We start from the raw sequence: 26,139 nt of genomic DNA on the forward strand, positions 1-26,139 counted from the left end.
ATTTGGACTTCAACTAGCAGACCGAACTGTTGAGAAGAATCCTCTTACCACGTAGATATCTTAGTGGCGGACCTAACTACGCTCCGGGGTTTGGAGTCTAATAATCCCGTTTTTCGAAACTCATCTCATGTATGAAAACTTTGACGACCTTGGTAGGCTATTTCAAACTCCCAGCTACTTGCGTGAGGTCAGGTAGATTCACATATCCACTAAACATCCTGCTTGACCGATAGCCAAAATGTGCATCGGTGTGATATTCAAAAAACAACTGTGTGAATGAGCTGCCGTCGGCAACGAACATTTTTTTGTTCAAGAACCAAAATTCTCAGTTGCACTGCTTCTCACAGCTCGCCCCTTTTAATGGGGACCCTATTTTTAGAAGGACCAGTTTAACTGGGCTTACGAAATGAGGCCGTGTACTGATGACAGGGACGCCAATCTTCAAAAAGAAACCGGTAAACTTTGGCGCATCCAGTCCCACTCCTGCGCAACAGAAACCACTTTTTTCAGAACAAGTAAAAAACCGCTTAGCTCAGAAATGGCTTCACTTCTGGCTATCATGGACTGGGGTCTCGACTCGTCACATTCAGTGTGCATTGGTGATTGCAAACGTTTCATCACCAATCGGGGTGATTTAATCAGTGTTTTCTATACGTGCTGCTAGCCGCGGCTGACCTTCGATCAGTGTTGCTTGTTCGAGAAGGCAGTACTATTGGTTGGTTGGTGATGATCTGGTAAGTAACTCAAAAGTTTCGTCATCAAACGAAGAGACATCATCAGTGATCCGAACTACCCAACTTCGAGCAGGCTACCTGATCAACAACAAGTAAAAGTACCCAAGCTGACAATATTTCGGAACACTGTCACTCCTCTTGGTTGGTCTGTTAATCTGTGACCGGATTGGTCAATGACCACGTGACATTCTTTTTTGGGAACGAGATGACTGAAGTGGCTAGAGCACGGATTCACTGACCGGAAGGTTCGACCCGACCTGTGCCTCTCGACTCCATCTATCTAGGTTTGGGCAACCTAGCCCTCGTGCTTCCTTCGGGTGGCATGGCAGCTAGACATCGGGAGAGAGTTGCAGATATTTTGTCACGCGACATTCGGGCTTGGCCTCCTCCAATCTCGACCAGTAGTCTGCGCTCAAACGCAAATTTGGGTACATGCACTGACCATATCACCGGACCTAAAGTCTCAGTGCGGTGTCTACTACTCTTTTACGACACTATGTGCAAACATACTAGCATGCCTAATTCACCAAACAGAGGGTCACCTGAGCATTCCAGGTGCCGACCAAATCCTCAGTCACCTGATGACATTATGGCAAATTTTATCTTCTCAGATTGACTGGAAAAGTGTTTTTCCTGGCAAAATTCACCTCGTTCGGATATCACATTATACGATTTTTCTGGTCCTAGTGGGCTAACGCCTGCTGCGAATGAAAGTGTTCTCATTTCTGAATCACTTCGAAGGATTCGTGATGACTTGTCTACAGCTAGCTGCCTGACAGAGCAAAGTAACACACCGGAATGCAGACAAAAACAAATGCCGCATCTTATCCTTCTAGAATTTTCGGTCGATACGAAAAACCGATACTTTAGCGTCTCTGCAACTCACCATCAGACCGGTAATGACTGCAACCAGACGACCGCAGTGTGTATGTGGTACAATATCCCCGTATCCAATACTCAGAAAAGTAACGGAGATCAACCACGCTGAGTTGAGAGGACTGAGCTGAGTCTCCATTTGAATTCTGTTGAAAAAAGATGGAAAAGAAGCATCTGTTGGATGAAGGTGTAGTGGAAGTTTGAAAGAAACACGGCAGAATGGAGGATGATCAACAATTTGGAAGTTTCCGCTTCAACTAGACAATCGAAAACCGCTCCGATCAGACAGAGTTTGCGATGGCCACAAAGCGGATCATTTCCAACGGAAAAGGAGCTATTTTATGGAGTTTCGAGGAAATGTGAGTTTCTGCTGTCGCATAGATTTTTTCAGTGGCACTTAAGCACATAAATCAAGTGAGCAAAGCAATAAACTGGGTTGGCAAAAACAGAACAGTTGCTAGGTCCTTGCTCGAGGCGTCGGATGTCGGAAAAAACAATCACTTCGCTCAAACATGAATAAATTCGCTTGATCAGATGCGATATATTAGGTGCGTCTATCGGGCGCTGGTGGAATAGTAGCGTAACATGTTTGTCTTACATGTCAGATAAGCGAAATTCTAAGGGTATGCACTCCTGATGAGCTCTAATGAGTTCGAAATTCGAGTCCAGTGCTCCCCCTGTTTGGTGAGGCAGAATAACTGTTAGGACAGAACATGGACCGCCCAAGTCGAGATACTGTTAATATAGAGTTCACAACCTCGCAACCATCTAAAACTAACTGAGTAATCTCTACTGTATTGATCGACATCCTCCAGAGTGATCTAAATTAAATCTTTACTTAATACGTCAAGAAAATAGCCTAAAATCGATGTGTTTTTTGAAAGACTCGAAGGTGCTGAATGAAAAAACGGCATGCATTTAAGCTCAAATTACATTTTGCCTTGCACCATCACATTCAGTTACTTGAGCAACTCAAAACTTGTTTGTCTGTTTGTATGCTGTCGTACCAACCCTCGGAATCAACCACGCAAGGGGGGAGGCGAACTAATCCTGGTGACTTCCGAGTCGATGTAGTGTCATCTTTGAGGGAGTCTCCAGCGAATGATGACTTCGTTTGACGAAACTGAACAAGCCACTTAACCTTACGTCACAAAACCTACTGGAATATTTCATCTAAACCAAAGGATAGTTTTTCGGGAAACTTATTCTTGTTATCTCTATTAGTCGATCTTGGATGATTTCCTATCGATTGTTTCAGTGACTACATCATCTCCAAAATCCACAGCTGGACTCTCGGAAGTACAACAACTGGCCAAATCGGTGCGTTGGTGATTCACTAGCCTCGGTCAAGCAAGTACGTAGTCCCTGAAAATTCTGAGATAAGCGAAATTATCTATTATAATCCGTGCTAACTTGCAGCTACCAGTTGGCCCGCGCTATAAGGATAGTCCTCGTGAGGAACACTCCCGCCCTCCTGTTAGCCTGTCCCTTAAAACTGATTCAGGGCTTTGCGGCCATAAAGAAACCATCTTTCAGTTCAGGCCATTGGCTGGAGCTTCATACTGCTTCCATGAATAGAAGTTACTGATATATAGGTGGGACGTTCCTGAAAGTTGACCATTCCAAGTCTTATAGGCCATCGATGGAACGTGGGTATCATGCATTCGTCCTGCAGAGCTTTGTGGGCTGTGTTGTACTTTGTGTGCTCACGGATGTCGCATGGCAATCGACTGTTCCGAAGACCAATCACAATCTACACACTTGTTGTTCCACTGCTTCGAACCCCATGCCCAGGTTCACTTGGCATCTTGTTGAACCTGATATTGATCGGCTAAACAAAGCTCTCTTCGTGTTTGGGTTCACGTGACCAGATCTGCATCCCCATAACTTTGTCCGACTGTATGGAATTACCCCTTTTTAAGACGGGGATCGCTTCTCTACTCCATACATCGGATGGCCAGAACACTGGACAAGTTTCGAAGTTGGTAAATTATCGTCTCTTCAGTGACACCTACATTCGTAGTGCGCTAGGACTTGAAGGTTTCACAAAGCACCGAGCTTTGAAAATTGATCATGTTTTCACACATGGAAATCCACTTCAAGAATCAGCTGCGAACGAAATAGAAGCCTGACCGACAAATTGATAGGTCCAGGATGTTTGGAGGCCGTGGCAAAAATTTGTTTGTTTTACTGAACAGTATTGTTTTAATCAGCGAACTTTTGACTGATTTCAAACACCAGTATTCTTCAAACCTCGGAGCAAAACGGAATTCAATGCTGTATTATGCACGTGCAGCGCAGCTGAAATTCGCACCTGGAGGGAGTTTAAATAAGGTTCATGTGCAAGTAAAGTTTTGGCTCACGGATGCCCACTGATACCGTTAAGTTTATGACAGGAAACGCAACAGTCAAGCCTAGAGGACGGCTATCTACGCAGGCTTGAAAAGTGCGTGATCCAACCCATGGGTGCTCATAACTTAGGGTGATCAGGACGTGGGCTACCAAGGTGACCACAGTTGTCTGATTGCTAAATTCCTGGTTGCTGTACTGTCTGGCCGTTGTGCGGTCCACGTTATAAGCAACCGTCCGGTTATCCTGTTATCATTTACCTTATAAAAGGTGCAATGTAGGCCGGGAGAGAGACGATTATGGGAGAGGGATTATGATTCTTTATGGAAACAAACAAGTGCTTTTACACCACAGGTGAGTCTTTTGGTTGTTGCACCAAGCAACAGACCTGTGTGTGTTTCCTACCGGCTTCCTTCACTCGAGTCTATATCAGTATGGTAGGCTTGCATGCGCGATGGCCGATACACTCAGAAGAAGCATATGGTCCTGTCGATTCCCCCTGTGAATCAACGGTGAACAAGGGTAACTTTCCTTGTTTTCTGACTACTCACGAGTAACATGACTTACACCTGTTTATTATGACACCGTTTCGTTTTCTTGCTGCTCGTTTTCCCCCCGCTTTGTTCCTACTTAAGGTCTGCTTATCCCTCAGTAAGTGGTGTCAATATTTGTTGCCCGTCTGTCATTGCCTGCAAGTTCGCCTCGATTGCACCTATTTTTTGAGCGCCCAATCCGACGGAAAATCGAGCTGACCGAGTATCGAACCCGGACCCTCTGGACAGCAAGCAAACGCGCTACCAAATTCACGCCTGCCAGATAGCCTTTGCTGAGCTTTGTTTTAAACGGGCGAAACCGCGCAATCTGACCTGTCGCGCGACACGAGCGGCTGCGTCGACGCCAACCGAAAGATAGTCCCTCACATCCCGCACATCGTTTGGTACTTACTTCTTGTTGCCCCTATAGAAATCCGTGCTGTGACAGAGACTAGTTCCAGCTCCTGCAGATTGCGTCATTGTTGATTGTACGTTTTCTTAATTCATGATGCTTACTAATCCGTTTTTCTGTAGAACCAGTTCCTGTCAGTCTTCAATATATCATCTGCTGCCTCACGTCTGTCTGCTCCTATTGACTACTGGCTACGAACTGCGTATAATCTAATAGTCGCAATCGTCCTGTGAGATCCTTAACCGTCCGGATCTTACAGGTTCTTTGATCATGGCCTGTCTATGCTTGAAAGCTGAAAAACGATGTGAAGCTGTTTTATTCTTATTCGAAATCACAAAGAGAGTGCATTGCACGAAACTCTATGGTGTTTCCAACCGGAGACCTCCTGGCTAGTGGTTTGAACCCAGTCGCTGGGTACTTGAACAGAATAAACCACCACGCATGCATTCGTCCGTCACTCGAGGATCCAGTCAGTACGCAAACAGGTGATGTGGTTCCCACGACTGAAGGATGAGTGGAGCCGTGAAAGCTAATCACATTCAGCTATTCAGCGCATTGTGGCCGAATGATAAGGTGTTCAGTCTACTAGCTGGGAGGTTGCGGCTTCGAGACTCCCTTGAGTTTTGTGAGATGCGCATTGCAGTCCTAATGAAGACGAAACGACTGTATTACGCCTCTCTACTTTTCGGTGTGGTCTGGCTTCACTCACGGGGGGGGGGGGAACTCCATTGAAAATCTCCAGCTGTGCTCACCCTACCAGCAAAGGGCTGTTCGCCCAAAGTACCCAGCGGCAGAACTATTCTATGTCACGTAGATTGCATCAATCAAAGCAGGTTGGTGTGAATATTTCGTTCTAAATTTTTAACTTCCAGAATCATCGACGGAACGTGTAGCAACAGCAAACTGCAGCCTAGTAGTTATCCCAATCTAGTGTTGGACCACGGAAAATGCTGGAACTATCTAAAAGTGCGTTTGTATCGGTCAGAAGACTGTTTTCTAGGTAAAGACACCAAATATGGGAAACTGAGCTGGATGTGTCGACCACACATGCTTGAAAGTCAAGTTGTTAAGGACAACTTCATGGCAGAAAAAAACACAAAAGCTACTCTTAATCGTTTTCAAATGACTAGCAACCACGTCGGGTATTCCATAAAAGAACGCTGTGTGCACAGCGTGGTGGAGCAGTCTCGATGAAGATTCTAGTCGATCAACTGATGCAACAGTGTTGCTCGTTTACAGCTGCTTTTTGTATGACTGATTCTTCGTGAACGAATCCACAGTAAAACACTTGGTCCTCTGTTTTTGGGTAGAACGTACAACTTTCAGCTAGACTTCTATTTGTCTGTTTGTCGAGTGGTTAACTAATTAGTGGGACAAATGAATATCAGATTGATCGGATGTGGGCTTAAAATTGCTCATCAAAAATCCTCAAGTTCAGTTAAATGATCCATGTCGACCCGCCAACGTAATAACTACTGAATAGTACATGGTCTAGCCCTGCCAGGCTATAGCTCAACCCTTCAGTTTCCTGAGGTTCTCCGCAATGTAATTTAGCATGGTAGTTTGGCGTTCAACTCTGTTCTGAAAGGAACGACCGAGCGGCGCACACATCTGCTCCAGGACAGCACTCAAGAAGACTTGTCTGAATACTCAGCTTCCCATGACTGATTGCACCTAAATGACGCATCTAAGCAAGCCCAGCGATTCCACAATTTGTGAGTCATGAACGGACTATCTCAATCTCCGTTTTGCCCCATTTTGTCAACTTGGGACCACATCCCTAGCCAAATCGTGTTCAAAGAAACATGGACAGAGCTCACAGGTGTGATCAGCAAGACCGAGTATGATGTCTTTTTCAAAACTCAGGTTAAATGCCTTCCTAATTCAGATCAGTTAGGAGAATGGAATGTTCAAGTTTCCCCCCCCCCTGTCCGATTTCTTTCGGCGATATTTTCAGATACTTTGTTTATATTCTAACAAAAATCTAGCGATGACAGGTTATCCAACATCTTATCAAAGAGAGGTGTTCCTATTTTTTGCTCTTTCGTGGTCGGCTTCAGAGAAGAAACTAAACGTTTGAGATGCGTACGCATACCCCTAACACCGAAGACGATATCTACATACTTGTATTGACCACCTTTCAGCGACTTTTGAAAAGGTCCTGACATAACTAATGCTGAAGCATCTAGGATATCACGGAAGCCGCTAAACTGCACTGGACCAGGGATTGACATTTGAGTTCAGAGTGCACAAAAGCCTTTAACAACCCAGAGACAAGCCAGGTAATCAACCCCCTTGTTACCGAGAACAATGTGCGCTTTGCAGTGATCTCTTGCTAGACCATTTCCGAGACTGACTTGCAATATTCGTAAATCTCCTTCGTCTCCCCACTGCGGTTGAGCTATCTCGTTGCGACATATGATCAACTCTTCAAAAAACGATCCTGTCAGGGCGCGCCCAGACATGAAAAAAGTACATGTGCAGAGAGTGACGCATCCCCAAGGTCACCATCGGTACGACACATCCAGAAAGCAAGTGCGTTGGCGGAGCGCACTAAACACGGCTTAGCAACACATGACCGGCGTAGTGGGCCTGAGTGTTCACAACCGGAACACCGCCACTGGCTGTAAAGAACGAACAAGTGAACGACCATATTTGGCCATTTAATCATCCCATATATTTACGCAGACGCTCTGTATGTTTTGTCCTGGCAACACAGCCGTGTCTCCAGTTCTCTGTCTTCTCCCTATCGCGTAGTCTGGCAGGCTCAGTGCAGGCGTAACCAACAGACGGCCAGCCACGATACAACAGGTCCATGCGATCAACGAGGAATGTGAGATTTTTTCTTTTCTCATGGACTACCGAGTGTTTGTAGGTAGTAAACAGGCTACCCAAAGAGGAGTTTTCCACATGAGGGTGAATGTGTCGTAGAAAAGAACAAAAAAGTGATTTATTGAAACCTCGACAAATGCAACAAACCGTGTGGAATCCAGCTTTTTGTCCTCGTTCAAATGGAACTTGAAGTAAATTTTTAGGCCGCAACGAAACTGATCGCAGACCCGTGAAGTCACATTTTCGTAGGTAGTAAAACACGTGTTCCCGGCAGAGATGAGAAAGTGGAACACAGATAAACACACCATTCTCTGTCTACACAGAGTCCTATTCAATGGGTGTTTGACAGAGCACTTTTATAGTTCCACGTTTTTCGGCTCAACTTCTTATATTTCATGGTGCTGTGAATGAACCGTCACCAGTCTGTCCGTTCAGGTCAACATCTGAAGGTCAAAGGTTCCAGGTTGTTGGAAAAAACAGCTTGACTCGTCACTCATCACCAGTCGAAAGAGCCCTGTGTCAGCCTTGTTCGGTATTCGGCCCCATCTCCTATGGTACCATTCCAACTTCAGTAGGGTGAAGTTGGGTTCAGCTCAGGTTAGCAATTAAAGCCAAATAGATGGCGTTCAGGCCATCCTAAAAACATCATGCTGTTACAACTAATTAATGAGTTTGGCCTGTCTCCATTTCAGCTGTGCGAAAACCCTGGTCAGTGATATCATGACCTACATGAGATCGGTATCTACTTACTGTAACAACTACGTCAAGGAAACATCAAACTTTGCCAGCTAAGAATAAAAATAAATAAATCGTTCAGCCGTAGCACCCTTTCGGTGCCTAGCTGCCATGCCACACGAATGAAGCACGAGGGCTGGGATACTGCCAGGTCGCCCATGGCTAGACAGGGGAAGTCGAGAGGCAGAGGTCGGGTTCGAACCACGGACCTCCCGGTCAGTAAATTTGCGCTCTAACCACTTGGTCCATCCAGCCCCCTGTAGCTAAGATTACCGACAAAAAAATTACAATTTGTTTCGGAGACCAGTACAAATTTCAGACGCGGCGAGAAAGAAACTAAAAATTTTGTTTATGATTGAGGGAGAGGAAGAGTGTGAGTGAGCTATTCACACTACTGCTCAGCCGCTTGTGACCGAATGATTAAATATTGAGTCACTGGCCGGAAGGTCACCGTTTCGACGATGCGCATGAGAATGACGGAGCTGTACAATGCCTCTCGGGTTCCCAGCATGGCATCGCGAAATCTCAGCTGACTGAAAATACCAACAGAGTGGTCAGGCCGTTGCTCGTTCCGGCCTAAGATGCTGGTGTAGACCCAACCTCATATCCTCACTTGACAAAAGCCTACAGAGGCTCTTACCGGTTACTTATCTGTTCAAACCATTCTACCTAGCAATGAGAACCGGGACCAAACACTCAGTGAAGTGTTCTCAGCCAGCGAAACAAAATATTCTCCAGTTGTTGGTAGTTTTCAACGTTCTAATTCACCCAGTCATCGGAAACTACTTCACCCAATTGTTATCCTGCTGTGCACCTTGGGCCGTGCACTTTGGGAGTGTCGATGATACTCCCTGAATAATTCACATACATATCGAATTCAACATTGCTTCTCTGTGTGTGGGCGTGGGCAGTATACAAAAACGAAACAGCACACTTACAGTTCGCATGCCCGCAACATCCAACTGAGAATGATCCAGATGACGCAAATGAAAACCAGAAGGGACTTGAGGGGGCACAAGGTCATCATGGTTTTTAGTACAAAGCGTAGATCGAAGCTGACCTGCGAGAAGCGAGGTAGAACAGAGATTCGGGTATGTCAGTGAACGATCAGATCCAAAACGGTAAAATGGCTTCTAAACGTTTCCAGTCCTAATTTCTCCCCCATGGGACACACGCAAGTCTTAGAAGGTCACGTGATAATTCCTGTATCAAGTCGGCTGGGGACCGATTGGTTTGCAAGACAACAGTTCCGTTTAAACAAACCCCCCATGCCAAATACGATTCACCTTCTGTTGGGCTTCTGTTACACAATGATGATCAATACACAATAGAGTAAAAATGATACTCGTTCAGCTACAGAACCTTTTCTGTGTCTGGCTACCATGCGACCTGCAGGGAGTTCGACAGCTGAGATACTGTTAGAACGCCCGAGCCTAGCTGAAGTTGGTTCCGAGCCATGGCCTTCAGGCCAGTAAGCTCACCCCTTAACCACTGACCTACCTCGAAGACAATATGCCATATAAATATGCATGCCCAGCACAGACATGCTGTCTAGTTATCGGTTTGTTCCCCGGGCTAGGCAACTGGGTTTCCAATGATTCAGCGTCAGTCCAGTGATCATCATCAGTGCACAACTGAACGAGCAGTTTCTTCCTATTCTGTTTCGGTTTATGTAGATTCTAAAAGACATCCATTGTCTCTACGGTAATTGGTTGGATGCAGCGAACCTATCGGGTTGCGTGAAAGGCAGTTCACAATTATCCAATCACGGCGCAGCTTCCACGTGGTCTTGAAATACAACGTAAACATGCGTAGCAGAGGAGGAAATATTCAGTCAGTCGCACACTGGTGACGAAACGCCTGTTGCCCACCTGCCTAGTCCAGGAACGAATTCTAGGGACCTCTATGAATGACCTTGTGGATCCTTTTTCAACAGATAACTCGTGAGAACTCGATGCAATACGAATGAAAGCCTTGCAAAAGCTGGTTGATGGAGGTCCGGAACGAAAAATGTCTGAAAAAAAGAGCGGACAGGGTAACTTACTTTTCTGGGTGACCAGAAGGTGAGAATTTGTCTCAAACGCACGTAGCTGCACGTAACATTGTTCTCATTCGGCCATTTTTTGAGCAGCTCATTTCCAGTCACGTCGTATAAAAAAGTTTCCGTTATCGTGGCAAAATTTGCAGGGAGGTGTTAAGGACGTTAGGTGCATTTTGGTACATATGCACCCGCTTTGAGTGACGCAGATTTACGCTGATAAGCAAGTAACGCTCATTGTAAGAAGTGTTTCATGTATCAGGTGAACATGTTTAGTTCGAAAACTGGAAGCAATTCGTAAACATGTTATCAGGAAGGTCAGATTCCTGAAATTAACCTCAGAACACCCGGAACCTACTGCTCCACCGAAATCCCAACAGGAAAGCCGGCAAGCATCCAGGCCAGTTAATCATTCAATCAATTCAGCAAAATCTGATGAGTGTTCATGCACACCACAGAAGCACGACCGAATATGATCTGCGTTCAGGCGTTTCATAGAGGCACGATCGATGTTGATGGGTGTTCACTAAGGCCTATCAAACAGCCTCGATCAACGTCAGAAAGTCCCCTTTAAATATCGTGGGGCCGTTGTAATATTTGCCACTCGCACGCACTCACGCTCTCGCACTCGCTTGTTCGGAATATAATGGTTGTGTTCCCTTCTGTGAGTCTTTTTTCTCCGGCACTAGGCACTGATGCGGGTTAGCAGCAGATACCACTGATCGGCGAATCAGCAGATATAACACATGTTTGCTGTTGCACTTCTCCGTCAGTTGTTGCTGTGTGTTCCCTTGGTACCATGTTCAAAACGTTAAATTTAGATCGGTGTGACCCAAATTCCTGTTCACAACAACTGAGTGTTCCATTGATGACATGGTCATTCGTAGCCAGACAAATCGTTGACGGAATACAAGGTCGATTCCACCCGTCAAATAATTTGTGCAATCGCTCGTACCTGGGTTTCGACGGCTTGCTTGTGCCCCTCTCTACCACTCCCTGATTTGAGGTCAAAGAAGACTAACCGCTCTATTGGAAACTGTTTAGGACCGATTGGGAAGTCATCGTTTCAGAGGTGTTTGGTAAACAATTGGTGAATTTATCGCTGGGCAACGTTTCGCTTTTGACACAAAAGCCTCGTCAGGCCAAGTGAGTAAGTAAGTAGGTTGATTGGGTCTTAAGGCAGTCAGGGAACCGATCCGTGACATTCCTTATGACTAGTGACTTGATCAGCGCTTTTTTGTCAATAGCGAAACGTTGCCCAGCAATAAATCCACCGATTGTTTAGCAAACCCCCTGAAACGAAAAAAAACCGATGTTTGTCTTTTCTGTCTAAGCACTTTGAGTAAATGAGCCACAGAGTTGTGCCTTATCTCCATCGGAAACGGCACCCAGTGAAATACGTACGCGTGAATAAGACCAGCGTGGGTAGTGGTAACACGCATGTTCTGAGTTCAAACCAATTCACGACCGATAATATACACTCTTAATGAGCTCTACCAAGGGTGAAACCCGAGTGCAATGCTTCGTCCCGTTAGTGTGGGCTTACTAGAACAAGTGTGCCATGACAAGGGGACAGCAGCTCGAGTGAGAGTGATGTGAACGTTAAGAAAAGTAAGGTATTACCAGAGCTTCGTTGCAATCGTATATCAAATTTGTCTTCTATCTCCAGCCTTCAGAAAGACTGAGGACATCTAATGTCGGCACAAATATGTTTACAGCATGGTCAAACTGCTTGTAAATTTGAGTTTTTTAGGGACCAATTGAGGAGTTGAAAGTCACAACAATTCCCAGTCTGTACAGCAACTTGTAAAAATGTCAGAACGAGTTAACTTCGGTGCCTGACTGCCATGCCACCCGAAGGAAGCACGAGGACTGGGATACGGCCAGGTCGCCCAAGCCTAGACAGGGGAAGTCGAGAGGCAGAGGTCGGATTCGAACCACGGACCTTTCGGTCAGTAAATTCGCGCCCTAACCACTTGGATCATCTCACTCCTTCCTTGCGGGCAGCGAAGAATTTCTATCACAGATAAACCAACCTTGTTCATTGACCCGATACTACGGGATCCGGCATCGTTGAACATCTTCGAATGAAGCAGCAGTGTTCTAAATGCCAGATACAAACGTCCAATCATCGGCAGGACCAGCAGAAGATATGGGCTGAATTTGCCCATCAAATTGCTGTTCCCAACTTCTTTGCGGATCGGGTGCAGGATAGTGATATTTTGAGGTGGACGGGAGGGAAGTTCGAAAAATAGGTTGACTCCGGGAAGAGGATGTATGGAACAGATGAGCAATTCGAGGGTAACCTGCAATACGCGGCGCTTCGTCACGGAAATGCGCCAGTCCTTGATGTATTCCTCACAGAGAAAAATCTGAAAAACAGGGGAATATGTGAGACAGAGTTATACCTCGGTAACACGAAAATATAATACCCCTCAGGCCTATTTTAGTCTCCCGTATCTTCAAAAAATTCTGATTGATAACGATAGAAGTCACCGTCCCGGCTGCTTTCTGGACTACTACTGCCTTGACGGAAACGTGAAAGTCAATTTGCTCGGTAGGATGTTGAAGTCAGAACTCTAATTACCATGAGGTCCTCGGATTCTAACTGGCTTAGGCGTTTTGATAGGCTTTTCGTCAACTCACTTGTGGATTGGCCATGATAACAGGGTGGGTGCGGGTCAATTGCCTTTTGGGGGGGGGGGGGACTACTACTGCCTTGACGGAAACGCGAAAGTCAATTTGCTCGGTAGGATGTTGAAGTCAGAACTCTAATTACCATGAGGTCCTCGGATTCTAACTGGCTTAGGCGTTTTGATAGGCTTTTCGTCAACTCACTTGTGGATTGGCCATGATAACAGGGTGGGTGCGGGTCAATTGCCTGCCCTTTGGGGGGGGGGTCTTCAGCACAAGATCGATGTCAAAGCGCTCTACAACCTACGCGTCCGTGTCATTCAGCATGAGTTAAGTTACCGGGCCTATTTGTTGTCTAGCCGGCAGAACATCCGAGTCATCTCGATACGGTCAAAGAGGTTCCATTACCACTGAAATCCCCTCAAAAAGCGCACTACAAATAACATTCAAGCACTTTTTACAAAAAGAAGTTCCTATCGAGCCAAGGCATCGAACTCGTTTCTGTCTACGTGAAAGGACAAAACATCCTTTTCAACCTAATATTTTAGGGACAGACAAGACCTGAGAACTACGTTTCTTTCGTCTGAGCTAACTTGGTCTACCCAACACAACGATTCGAATATGGTATGCGTCAGATAGAAAAATAGACTTCAGAACCCAAATTCTGCCTTACTTCGATGTATTGCTCACTTAGAATTCAGAACAAAGACAGACAAGCTTCCAGTAAAACCCAAAAGTTTATTTCTACCTAGAATTGTGCGCTGTATGACTTCCAAAATCAGCTATGAAACGGAAACCATTACATTACAATTTCTGATAGTACGGGGGTTCCTCTGCAGATATGAACCAGTTTATTCGATTCAAAGGCAAAAATCTAGTCTGCATTAACAGTCATCATAGAAATTTTGACAAACTCTGTCTAGTTCTGGATTCAAACATCCCTATCTACGTTTTGAATTTGCAGCGGGGATTGGAAAATCAATAGGATCGATAGACACTGAACTGACGATGTTTTCATCGTTGAAGACTCGGAGCATTCTGACAGCTTTCGTAATAAACTTGACTCTGTCCAAGCACACCTGTGAAACTCAGTCACATGACAGTTTGCTCATCTTGGACGAACTTACGTGTGGGTATCTTCAAGGCTGCACTCTGTCCACTCGGCACTGTGAGTGCCTGGATGTTCCTGGCTTCGTAACGATGGCAAACAGGTGTGGTCAAACATGTGGGTCAAACATTGTTTCGCAAGACAAGACATACTTTCAGCCCATACCAGTTAAAATGGAAAGAATTTTTTCAAACAGGGAAACCTGTATCGCTAACAGATGCTACTAAAGCATCGAGTTTTACACGTGACTGATTGGAAGACGATGTAAAAATAAACAAACTGATTTCGGATGTAAGATGTTTCTCAGAAGGCAAAGTTTATTCGCAACAGTTCAGAGACAGTTCGTCAGCTGCTTCCCATGCTATCTAGCTGTTCTTCCCAGCATTTGTGAATCGATGTCGACCGGAATACTAAAGGTACATTTAAAAAAGTCCACTATATTTAAAAAGTCGGAGGTTAACTCTTGAACGTGATTTGTTGTTCCCCAAGCGCCCGGTCGACTGATCGATCCGAAGTCCTCTTTCTGACTGATGGTACGCAGCCAGCAAGACATTTCATTGACCAGCTTTTTGAGCGAAACGGCATCCTGTTGCTGGAACTCAGGCTAAGGGACCGTAAACAGCTGCCGGCTGGGCTTGAACGCTGACCCTTTTTAGGTAAGTTCTGTATCACGCTGCTGGGAAGGGTTCTAACCTTTTTCTCGACCCTACGACTACTGATTCACCGATGGCCTTTCAGTGTCAATAAACCCAAGTAACTTGGTGACCCTCACCACTGTTACTTGGCAATGATGGATTCAGCGCCAAGACCTCTGATATCACGTGTGGTAGCATCATACCTTCTCAGGCTGAAATTTGCCACCTTCTTTCGACTGGGCATAAAAAAAAATAACATACACAAGAAGACGGTGTTTTTGAATGCGCATTTTTTCGGTGCCTCCATGGCAGCGGCTTTTCTTGAGCTAAGTGTTGTCTCAGAAGATGTTTTCGAGTTTGCATTTTAAAGCTTGCTGTTGACGAACTTGGGCAACCTTAGTGATAGAAGTAACACATTAGTCGTGGTTTTGTCCACCAAGTTGAGCCGGACAAGCTGAAAACGCCTCATCATCAGTCGAGCTAACGTCATCGGTGCGTCAAGGTTGGAAGTGGTGCGCGTGGGTGGGGTGATATTAGGTTCGCTGATCCAGGTCGACCTTGGCTGATTACTAGTTGATGATTGGTAGAAGCCCGAGTGGTTTTGGCCGCGACCTTTGTTCGTTTTCCTCCACACTGAGCCTGGCTTCCCAGACCGTTGGTCTGAGAGCCTTGGCGGACTCAGTGGTACCATTGAGCTGGGGGTCCTTTCCTCTTAGCTTTGCGCAGATGGGGTCAAATTCAGTATGACGATTGGTGGATTGCTCTCCCGAATACCATTCCTCGCCCATCAGATCAACGGAGCAGGAAATCGAACAGGATTCAAAGAGCACTACCGGAGAAGTCAAGTTTAAGGCTATACAGACACCGATTACTCAGAAGACAGACTGCCAACAAGGCAATAGAAATGTCTATTAAAAATCGATGATTATTACGGTCAGCCCAGGTGAGTAGAACCTACATCGATCTCTGTACGCACCAAGAATGGTACCTTGACTGTTGATCGAACGTTTATAATTGAATTGCCCAGCACAACGAGCAAACTACGGCATGGTTACTACCTGAGTTACGATTGGTTAGATTAGTTTTCTCTACATTCTCCCCCGTGATTTTTTTAACTTGTGAACCGTATGTGACAAATGCTACAATACCAAATGCCCCGCACTCATTCCAGAGTTTTGTCACATCTTTCCAAAACGGACAACTTTAAAGTTTTCGTTGAACTACAAACTATCACGTGTGAAAAGTACGCTTTAAAATGTGGACGAGTATGTGTTGCGTGCATCCAGGTAGTATCGATCAACGTCAGGCATAATAACTTATTTTTATCGACTGATTTTTTAGCAACTGACAACCTGTCTTCTGTGCAAATCCTCACCTTCTCACTAAGAGAGGAGATATCGTGAGGAACACGGGGTTTCGAAGAACTCTGCAGCAAGACGTAGGCTACTTGGGTCTCCCAAGTTAGACTGTAATTGGGAGCTGCTCATTTCGACCAGATGTCACAACTGCAAAAGTGCGAATCGCGTTCCGCTGCGACGTAGTTTAGTACAGAACGCTGACCTTAGGACACGATAGTTAGCATCTTGCCCGCACGCGGCTTTTGAAAGGTGAGCACTCTCAAGTGCCCTCTTGAACTTCCCCGGACATTCTTTGACTATTAAACAATAGTGAACGAACGCTGAAAAGTGACGTTCACCTTCCATCAGACGTGGGGGTGAACACCAGACCAGAGACTACTCGAATGCTTTATCAGTAGTATAGGCCGTTACGCTGTCAGCGATTCGGATTCAAAACAGATTCCCAACGAAACCCACTCAATCGCAAGTTGTATTACTGTTAACTCGGTCTTCCGTTTATGGCTTTTTTAACTGATGTGAGCTTTATGTCGGCAAACCATACTGCGATATTTCTACTCACGAGTACCAACTGAAAAATGAAGTGACCTTTGTGCAGCACCCTCGGTTTAAGAACACTTCAGTTGGTCCGCTCCCCTGAAAAGAGCAAAATCCGTAGTGGGCTGCTGAATACTTTTCAATGCCATTACGTCCTATGTCAGATAAGACATTTTGTTTTCTGTTCACACACAGTGCGAGACTGCATGGTCTTTGGATGGGCTGACGGCCTTGACGTGTCCAGAATTTGACCCGAAGAAAAGGCACTGGAAGTAGTCCCTGGATAAATTGATTGGCGTTGAGCAAACCAATGAAAACAAGATATGATGTTTGGTGTACGGTCAGCTCGCGTTAGTAGTGCACTGGTAACAAGTTCACACCACGTGGCAGATATCCGGTGCTCATGACCTGACACGGTTCGGACCATGCACTGCCGATTATCTCCAATAAGATCTAGCGGGAAGTAAGGCGGTTCTTTTCGTCATTGAGGACTCACCACAACAGTTGCGCCAGAACCGTGGGAGGGTAACTCAGACGGGTGAGTTACAAGTCTGCAGTAACATACAGCTGGCTTACTCAAGTTACCAAGTTGCTCGGTACTGTAACGTCATCAATGTTTCAGCGATGATACAATAGGCCGATATCTGGAAACCGAGAGTGACGGGTGCAACATACTATCAGAACAAGGAGTTCCTCTCTTATGGGCTGGTCAGATGACTATCTCAAAGTCGAAAGTATTCCGTACAACAACTGAATAGTTCGTAATGCACTACTCATAAGGTTGCTGAAAATTCGTCGACAACCCATGACCGGTTTCGTTCTTCTTCGGGGCTCATCAAGTAGACGCAGTCCCCGAGTAGTTCGCCAGCAGGACGACCGTTTAACAGTTTAACATCTTTCTACTAATAGTTGCTTGAAGAAGACAGGTTGAGCCATATTCTGTTGCATCGAACCGAAGTCATATTTAATCCCAAATACGCCCTGATAACCGCCGCGATTGCTTACCATTTTTGCAGGGTTTTGTCAAACCGTTCTGACAAGCCGGCTAGATGTTCCATTCAATGCCCAATCGTTTGGACAAAACTTTCAAAGTGATTCTTTTTCAGAGGATTTTCTCAAAAACCCCACAAATATTTTTCATCACTTCTCCAAAACAGTTAGGATATGTACAATTCTGTGGGGGCATTTTCTGACGTTTCCAAATGTGTCAGTTATTCAAAACAGTTAGTCGTTCCACCACAGAATGAACGTTACAAAAAAAGGCTTCAAACTTTCTGCTCAGTCTTTCCCTAATAGAACNGCGTGGGATGCTCGTGTAACAAAACCGCTCCCCCTCAGTGTTTACCATATTTCAAACGAGTTCGATTCGTTACATTCACTCCAGTTTGTCCACTATGGCAGTGTGAACAGATGCTTCGAGCGTCTAATTTTGAGGTGTAATACCATACAAACAAATGTACACATTCCGCATGGACGCACGACTTATAGGACACCTAGGATGAATTTATTTTCTCATATTTCATTGAGCAGAATTTGGTTCGTGATTTACTGTGACTCTTGGTATGGTGATCAGGGTCTACCCCCCCTCCATGCAGTCCACTCTCTGGCGTGAATCAAACCAGTAGAATCCGGCTTTGTGGGAGACTCACCTGGAACCCAGCTTAATCTCTCGTTTGTGGTGTCTCCAGGCTCGAAATCACATGACAAATTCTTCCACAGCCCACGACCGGTCTCGCCCTTCTTGGGGCTCATCAGGTAGGCGCAGTCCCCGAGTTTCCGTCAACCTCATGTGCTACTTGAACAGTCGGGTCTCTCGTGAAAAACAAATTGGTTTGCAAATGAGTGTATTTCTCAAAAACAGTCCAGCGTGGGTTCAAGTAGATCATAAAGTTGACGGAAACTCTGGGACTGTGCCTACCTGATGAGCCCGAAGCAGAAGGGCGAAAACGGTCGTGGGATGTCGAGGAGTATTCAGCAACCATCATGAAAATATACCGCGATATCTCGAATATCGTACCAATTGAAACATGAGGTGGCCTGTGTGCTGCACATTTAATTCAAGAACATCATAAACGAGGGATTCACTTGAGTCTCCTGGGAAAACCAAATTGATTTGCAAATGAGTGTGTTTGTCGCAAGATGCCCACGTCATGGACACATTATCAGTAGGGTTAACCCAGAGTCCTTTGTGAACATTACCCGACAGGTGAACCTTAGCTAGCTAGTCCGAATAGGAGATGGTGGCACTGGAATCGGGTGGACCCTGAAGGGTTTCTGTTCAACTATCTACACGCTCCACTTCAGTAGGAATCACCGCAGTCTGGGCATAGATTATCGATTACCACCGTGGAAATGCTGGCAACACAAATGTTGACCATAGTAGGTCACCGTATATGAAGTTGCCTAGAGGAAGACACGTTTGTGGGTGAACAACTGAAGCCCACAGCTTGCATTCTCAGATAGCCTTCTCGTCTAGTGAATGGATTGTGGCAGACAGCACAGTCTATCTTCGCATTTTCACGAATTTACGCACGCCAGGGGATGAATGTGTGACTAAAAAATGGAACTGAATGCAGTTGTATTGGATTTGGTCGGTTAGGGGGCATGATCACCGTACCCGGTCAGCGCCAGAGCTCCATTCAAAAGACAAACTCGATCCCATTCATTCATTTAAACCTAAGCATTTGCAGTTCGGTATAATCTTAACCAAAAGCACTCTCACGAACGTCACGTGAATCTACAGTCTTTTCAACCCAGTGATTCCTTATCACATGAGCCTACTTCATCCAGTTAGGTCACTTGAACTAAAGGCTTTACTTCATTTGCCTCCATACTCCATTCCCGAACGCACTCAGCTTTCGAAGAGGCAAACACTGTTTGGTAACTGATGGACACTTAATTTGCGAATGTCATACCTCAAATTTCGCGCGCTTTACTTCTGGCGGTTAGGCACTTTTCAACCAAGTGGGATAGAACCTAGTTGATCTTGAGGATTATGCCCACTTGATCAGCGCCAAACGGGATCAAGTGAAAATGAGCTATCGAATTTTTTCATCGCTTTGGGCTCAAAAAGAAAGAGAGCTTCAGCTTAGTCTCTCATCAACAACAACTCGGTTTGAAAAGAGATGTCTGACGTCCTTCGTAGAGCAGCTTGTGACCCTAACAAGTGTATCAGGTTGACAAGATAGGTTTGACACGGTCGGCCAAGCTTGGCGTCCACATCACTGTCGTTTGCATAGCCATATCCTCTCCTGGAGCTTTGTGCAGGCAAGTCCGCAGCCGACAGGAAAGCACCGGACTCCAGTTTCGCTCAGATTAGAGCTCTTCAGCAGTGCATATCTGTCATCACCATCATCATCATCATCATCATCATCATCATCATCATCGTCATTGTGACAGCAGCACCAGAGCAGAAAACTACTTGAGTGCAGTAAAACCATGTCAGTACAACTGCATGCACACCCTTGGCTTTGTCGGGCTTGGAACTCCTGTCGTGTTAGACGAGCTTGTCACATTGTTCCACCAACACGATCCGCTCCATCCTGGACTGTCACGCTTCAACAGCTGAGTGCGTTCGCGTTTGAGCTGTGTCCGATGCCTCGAACTACATCCCTAATACTGTGTTTGCGTGGTCCAAACGTACTAATTCAGACGCGTCCAGAATGTGCTAGAATATGCACTCCTAACGAGTGCAACTCAAGTCCACTGGTTCCCCTCCCTTGATGTGGACCCATCAAAATAGTTGAATCAAGACGGAAGTGGTACTGCTGAAATGAGAGGCATGCAAGTGCGAACTTTACAAATCTCGCAACTATCCAGAACTAATGAGAATTGATGTGTTAGAAGTTTAGAGTTTCTCAGATATGGAATGATCAAATGACCGTTGATTCAACGGTTCCTTTTTCTGCACAAGGGTGTGTTCATATTCGAACACGGCAGCTCGGTCCATAAGCAAGCTGGTCAGAGACCCTGTTGAACCCTGGTTTGATTCAAACTCAGATTCTGCTGACCAGATTTGACGCCTTCAATTGAATTCACTTTATCTCGGTTTACCTTGTTGCTGCCGTGTGGAAAAGTGGGCCTGACGTCAAAATTGGAAGGCCGCTTACTTTGGACGTGCTTTGGCGTGTTTCAAACCCTCCGACAGAGTGGCAACAGATTGACCTTGAAGCAACCACCTAAAGTATTCCGACAGAGAAGTGCTCAAAACCATACAACCACCCCAACTATATGTTGTTGAGAAAATGTGCCCGTTTTATCGGTCAGTTTTGAGTTTGAAACTACCTCTCTCCCTCTCTCTGGAAGAAACCCTAATACTTGAGAAAATCGCAGTCTCGATCGTGTACGTGCAATACAAAGCGCGCCGGACCGACGGGGCCTAGATTATTCCGATGGTGGCCACACAGTCTGGCTGATTTTAAATTCACCGTATCCTTTGGGTCAAACTTCCATCCATCAATGCCTTTTCTGTCTACTCTTTCCTCCTTCCAAACACAGGCGAATAGTCCTTGATTCAACGGACGGCCAAAGGTAACACTATTCAAACTTTTTTTTATTTTTCATGAATAAAACACGTGATTGATAACACCCAACACTTACTGACTTTCAGTAAGGTACTGATTTGTAGTACCAAGGTCGATGTGCCGCCATTGATCTCACTATTCACATTGGGTTCCAATCAGACGGTTGTAAAAAGTGATTATAAATGATTTACTGAGGGTTGGTGGTATGAAGTGATTGCAACCTGGTTGCGTGACACAAGAGAACGAAACGATAGCCAGAGTGGAGTGGAACCACAAGCAACCCGTGAACCTAACATTCTGGTACGGTATTTCCCTCCCCAATCGTTAAATGGGTGGATGTTTAGCGGCTATGGACCATAATTGCGGGTTTTTTTAGTTTCAAGAGTGACACTGGTATCTCTGAAATCGTTTTTTGGTTTGATGGACTAGTAACAGGGCGTCGTACCAGCAATTTAAACAACACTCACTGTTCAGTTCATTAGTTTATGTCACGTGGTCACAATGAAATATCGATCAAATCGCCGAATTCGCTTCACCACGAATAAGTAATCTGCCCGGCAAAGAAAAAGACCCTCTCATCACATGAAACTTGTATCTGAAAAGTTGTCACCGGATGGGTCAGTCAACATGCTACCACGTGATTTGAAGTGAGTCTTCGGAGCACGAGTGGCGACTCACCCTGTCTGAGTGTTAGTTAATCCGATTACTGTTCAGGCATTAAAGAAGGCTTATGGTTCGAATATGCCTGTGTAACTGTGATACTACTGATGGAAAGGCATGCGAGTAGTATGTGCTGTTCTTGGAATTTCGCTTTGCGTCTCTTGAAAAGAGGAGATCTGTTGCGGAATTCGTGGAGTCGCTGTGTAACATTTGCTTGGATTTGAGCGATAAATGATTGGAGTCAATAAATATCCAGGAAAGTTCAAGAAGACGCGTTCAGGGGAAGATGGGTGTCCAGTTTTTGTAAATAAGATGCAAATGAGGGTTTTGCTTCCCTGTCCAATGGTTTGTAACCAGTCAGTTGGCATTTTCTAATGAATAACTCCGCAGCAAAGGCCTTCTTCTCTTCACCCGTAGCTCTTTGAGCTGCCGGGTTTTCAAAATGTCCAACAACGGCAAAAAGGCTTCAAAGTTTTTCTCGAATATTCCACATTGAATGACTTCGCTATTGCAAGTTGCCACGAGATACTGCATGAGTCTCCAACCCAGCTGAGGTTGAGAACAGGCCTCAAAAGAATCAGCGAAGATGACTGGTTTACCAGGGAGTGAATAACTGAATGAGCCGAACCAAGAGGAAATTTCCATGTCTATTGGCTCATTGGTTAGCGTCAGCTAGATTTGTTACACGGTCAATCCGCTAGCAGCGACTAACTGCACATGCTTCCTAGGCGAACTGTAACGCTGTCGTTATTTTTAGCACTGAATGGAGTGCAACTGAGTCAAATTTATCATACCCATTTTTTTTCAAACTAGCTATCAGAAACGGCCAACAATCTATGAGGCAACAAGTTAGCTCTGTGTGCAATGCGAGGGGATTGTGAGTATCGTCCATTTAGTGAGGAATGTTCAATTCTACATATGTGGGATCTTTTCTCCTCCCTCTAGAGCTGAAACGCTGAACAGCCTGGTGCGTGTCGATAAACGCTTGCCTGTCGCAGTAATCTCTGTTTTCCGAGAAACATTTCAGTGATGGAAACCAAGACTGTAGACTTTTTCACGTCCAAACACGATGCAGGTAGCACCCGAGAGCAATCACAGCTGCAGTTTATTGGACCTCACGCAGCCGTGAGTTTTTATGGGACGTTGGTCACCCGTGTGTAAATAACGAATGATAGATGAGCGTCACAAGAAGCCTATCCGAAAATTTGTTAAATACGTTTCACAGTTCGATGATGGGCTAAATATGAAAATGATCTGCGGTATGGCTCACTTTCTCCGCGTACAAAATGAGCTGATTACGGTCAATTTTTGTGTCACATATTGCACGCCGAACAAAATAGAGTCTGATAGCCTGGAGCACTTTGTCCCCGTTTCAGTTCGCCCGGTGCAACCGAAGAACTGTACAACCGGTTCCCTTATTAGAAGCTACTCATAGGTTCGCTGGAGAGTCCCCTATAACTCACGGCTGGTTTCGCCCTTGTTCGGTTTCACCATGTAGGCGCATTTCACGAAATTTTGTAAACACCATGTTCCATTTGAATAAATATTCTCAAGAAGGTCAAAACCGGTCGTAGGTTGTCGGAGAGTAGGTTTCATTCATAAAAATATACTGCGATATCTCAAATATCGTACCAAATGGCACATGAGGTGGCCTTTGTGCAGCACACTCAGTTGAACAAGATCATAAACGAGAGATTCAGCTGGGATTCAGGTGAGGTTTTCCGTGAAAACAAAAACAGTACACAAATGGGCGTATTTGGTTCCCATAGCGTTTACTGGTCGGGAAGACCTTGTCTCTCGCAGGTCACCATCGGCGGCCAAAGAAAGACCGCAAAACCTGTAGGCTGATGCCTACAAAATTCATACTTCAAAGCCGCTTCCAAAAGACTGCTCAATGTTTTGTCGGTTCAGGTTTGGAGAGTCAGACCCAAGTCATACAATTTCTACAATTTCAGCAACATCTCCCCCACTTTCCGACTGGCGGTAGAATTTTGCTCTCAGTCGTTTTTCTGATTATCGTGACGCATGCAGTTCTTGAGAATCGGTACACTCAGATCCTCTGAGGTTTGTCTGCGAAAATATTTTGTTGTTTTCAAAGAGTAGTCAAACCAGCAACCAGCTGTTTGGAGTCGTTCATGCTATCTGGCTCAGTGGGAACAGTCCTATCGACCCAGTTCACAGCTTCCATCTTCAGTCTCGCAGACAGCAAAGGTATGGAAATTTATCGCTCAAGTTTAATTCATACAGCTTTGACAACCTAGGGGTCTACTAAATCCACCCAAGATCTCATGAACTTCCTGTCTTTTCAGGGACAACAAGTAGATAAGTGCACTGGGGTAAGATCTCTCACTGAGTGTGAAAAACACTCAGGACTATGGGCCAGTCACAGGATTCGTTTCAGCCAAAACTATGCCAAAATGACAAGGAAGTACAATTTGACTTGTTAAACTAACTGGCAGTTTCCACTGTTATCCAGCCATGTGTGGTACGAAACGATTCAACCAGTTGACCAACCCCTTCAATCTTACCAAGACTTGGAATACTTAAGAGTTTGTGTGGCCTAGTTTTTTTTCTCTCGGGCTGTTTTAGGGCCTAAATCTTTGGGGGTATTCATGGAAAGTGACGCAGTTGACTGGATATACTATCTGTTCTTGCTCAGAGAATCACTCTGATTTTCTATCTTGTTATTCCAATTTGTTGCAGAATATGAGCACATCGTCAGTCATACGGCTTATCGGGGTTTTCGATGAGTTTATCATGGAGGGTTCTATTGTACAACATGAGTCCGGATGGCAGGTGGAGCCAACAAAATCGTCCGAAACGCTGTGTCGTCGGCTGTCAAACAGCTGGACCACCTATTCAGTCTTTGATGAAAGATATCTTCATATGAAAAACCGTATTTGGGCAAAGTCATCTAGCATGAGGATTCATTCATACTCGTGAACTAGGGCGGTAGTCTGGCGCTTGTAAACAGTCAGATGCAACCAAAATTTTTCAACAACGCTGCGATCTGACAAGCCAAATTTGTCGGTCTGTCCACCGCGTCAACCGCAGCCCTTAGTGGACTCCACAAAGTTACCGGAACCCCTCTTATAAGGAACTGAGGTGTCTACTGAAGATAATTACTAGTAGTACAAAATTTTGAAACATTTCATCGGATAATTTGTTCTGTAAGCGAAGCCAGTATATGCTCAGAAGCACTGTAAAGCTTCTCCATCCTTTTTCAGAATCAGCAGAAACGTGGATCTCCTGAAACTCCCGCCTTAATTCCTGAAGAGTAGTTGAAAACTTAACCGTTAAGCCACGGGTGGCCATGAGCGTGTTCCCAACTCCCTGGAGCTTGGTGGGGAACATACTACTGATGGTCCCGGTTAATGAACTGTACCATGAAATCTCAATAGGAAGTTGCCAAATTTCGTCCCAACTACTGACAAGTAGTTCGGAGCGTCAGCACTAATAATACTGGTGACAGTAATAACGATAATGATAATATGGGTGAAAATCCCATGTGAAAAGTCGTTTGAGAGGACAGTCGATACGGGACCACGTGATGTGGCTTCTGTGATGTAAGGGTGAGCGGCGCTGAGCCCGATATGAGAGCCAATCAGATTTCCGCAGCCGGGCGATAGGCTGTGGACGCGTTTAGTTTCTTGAGATTTGTAACAGGGATGAAAGAGGCGTGCAGGGCTACTGAAGAAAAGCCGACGTTTCCGGGAAGACAACCCAACTTTGAATTTTATCGGGAACCAGTCAATTGGTCACCGGTGATTTTCACAGTCTATGTCAAAAATATTAAACTCCCAAGGATTTACCATGTTTTATTCACAAATTCCTAAATCTCACGGTGTGCGAAAGCCTCTCCTTCAATCTAGCCTTGCTTTTGTGTTTCGTCTGCGACTGGTATGACGTACACGGAGTAGCGTCTGGTTAAAACAGCTCCGATGTCATTTTCCGGGACGACTTTGATGGTCCAACAGGTACCAGTTTGAACCTTTTGTCAATGTGGGCTTGGAAAGCTCCGCTCCATGAACTCCGACCCTATTATCACAAACCTGTCCCTCTGAGGTTGGCCCCAACGATTTCACGGCAGTGTCTGTCCGTGGCACTTGGTACACTTTTGTCTCAGATAATCCCTCAGACCAACTGTTGTACGTTCACAACTTTTCAGTCGCAGGACT

General features: G+C 45.3%; 1 protein-coding gene across 1 annotated transcript in view; it reads right to left on the bottom strand.

Moving 5' to 3' along the window:
- T265_08143 (hypothetical protein) overlaps nucleotides 1-18,530 on the bottom strand; it is a gene marked incomplete at both ends in the record, with an annotated part of 48,357 nt that extends 29,827 nt beyond the window's left edge. Inside the window, 8 exons of the mRNA XM_009173863.1 lie at nucleotides 1,621-1,784; nucleotides 8,563-8,728; nucleotides 9,410-9,531; nucleotides 11,138-11,227; nucleotides 12,314-12,407; nucleotides 12,483-12,881; nucleotides 13,097-13,227; nucleotides 18,428-18,530. Of these exons, the coding sequence (XP_009172127.1) occupies nucleotides 1,621-1,784; nucleotides 8,563-8,728; nucleotides 9,410-9,531; nucleotides 11,138-11,227; nucleotides 12,314-12,407; nucleotides 12,483-12,881; nucleotides 13,097-13,227; nucleotides 18,428-18,530 (1,269 nt within the window). The remainder of the gene's footprint in view (nucleotides 1-1,620; nucleotides 1,785-8,562; nucleotides 8,729-9,409; nucleotides 9,532-11,137; nucleotides 11,228-12,313; nucleotides 12,408-12,482; nucleotides 12,882-13,096; nucleotides 13,228-18,427) is intronic.
- Nucleotides 18,531-26,139: the final 7,609 nt, after the last annotated feature.

This window comes from Opisthorchis viverrini (assembly GCF_000715545.1).
Source record: "Opisthorchis viverrini unplaced genomic scaffold opera_v5_204, whole genome shotgun sequence".
NCBI lineage: Eukaryota > Metazoa > Platyhelminthes > Trematoda > Opisthorchiida > Opisthorchiidae > Opisthorchis > Opisthorchis viverrini.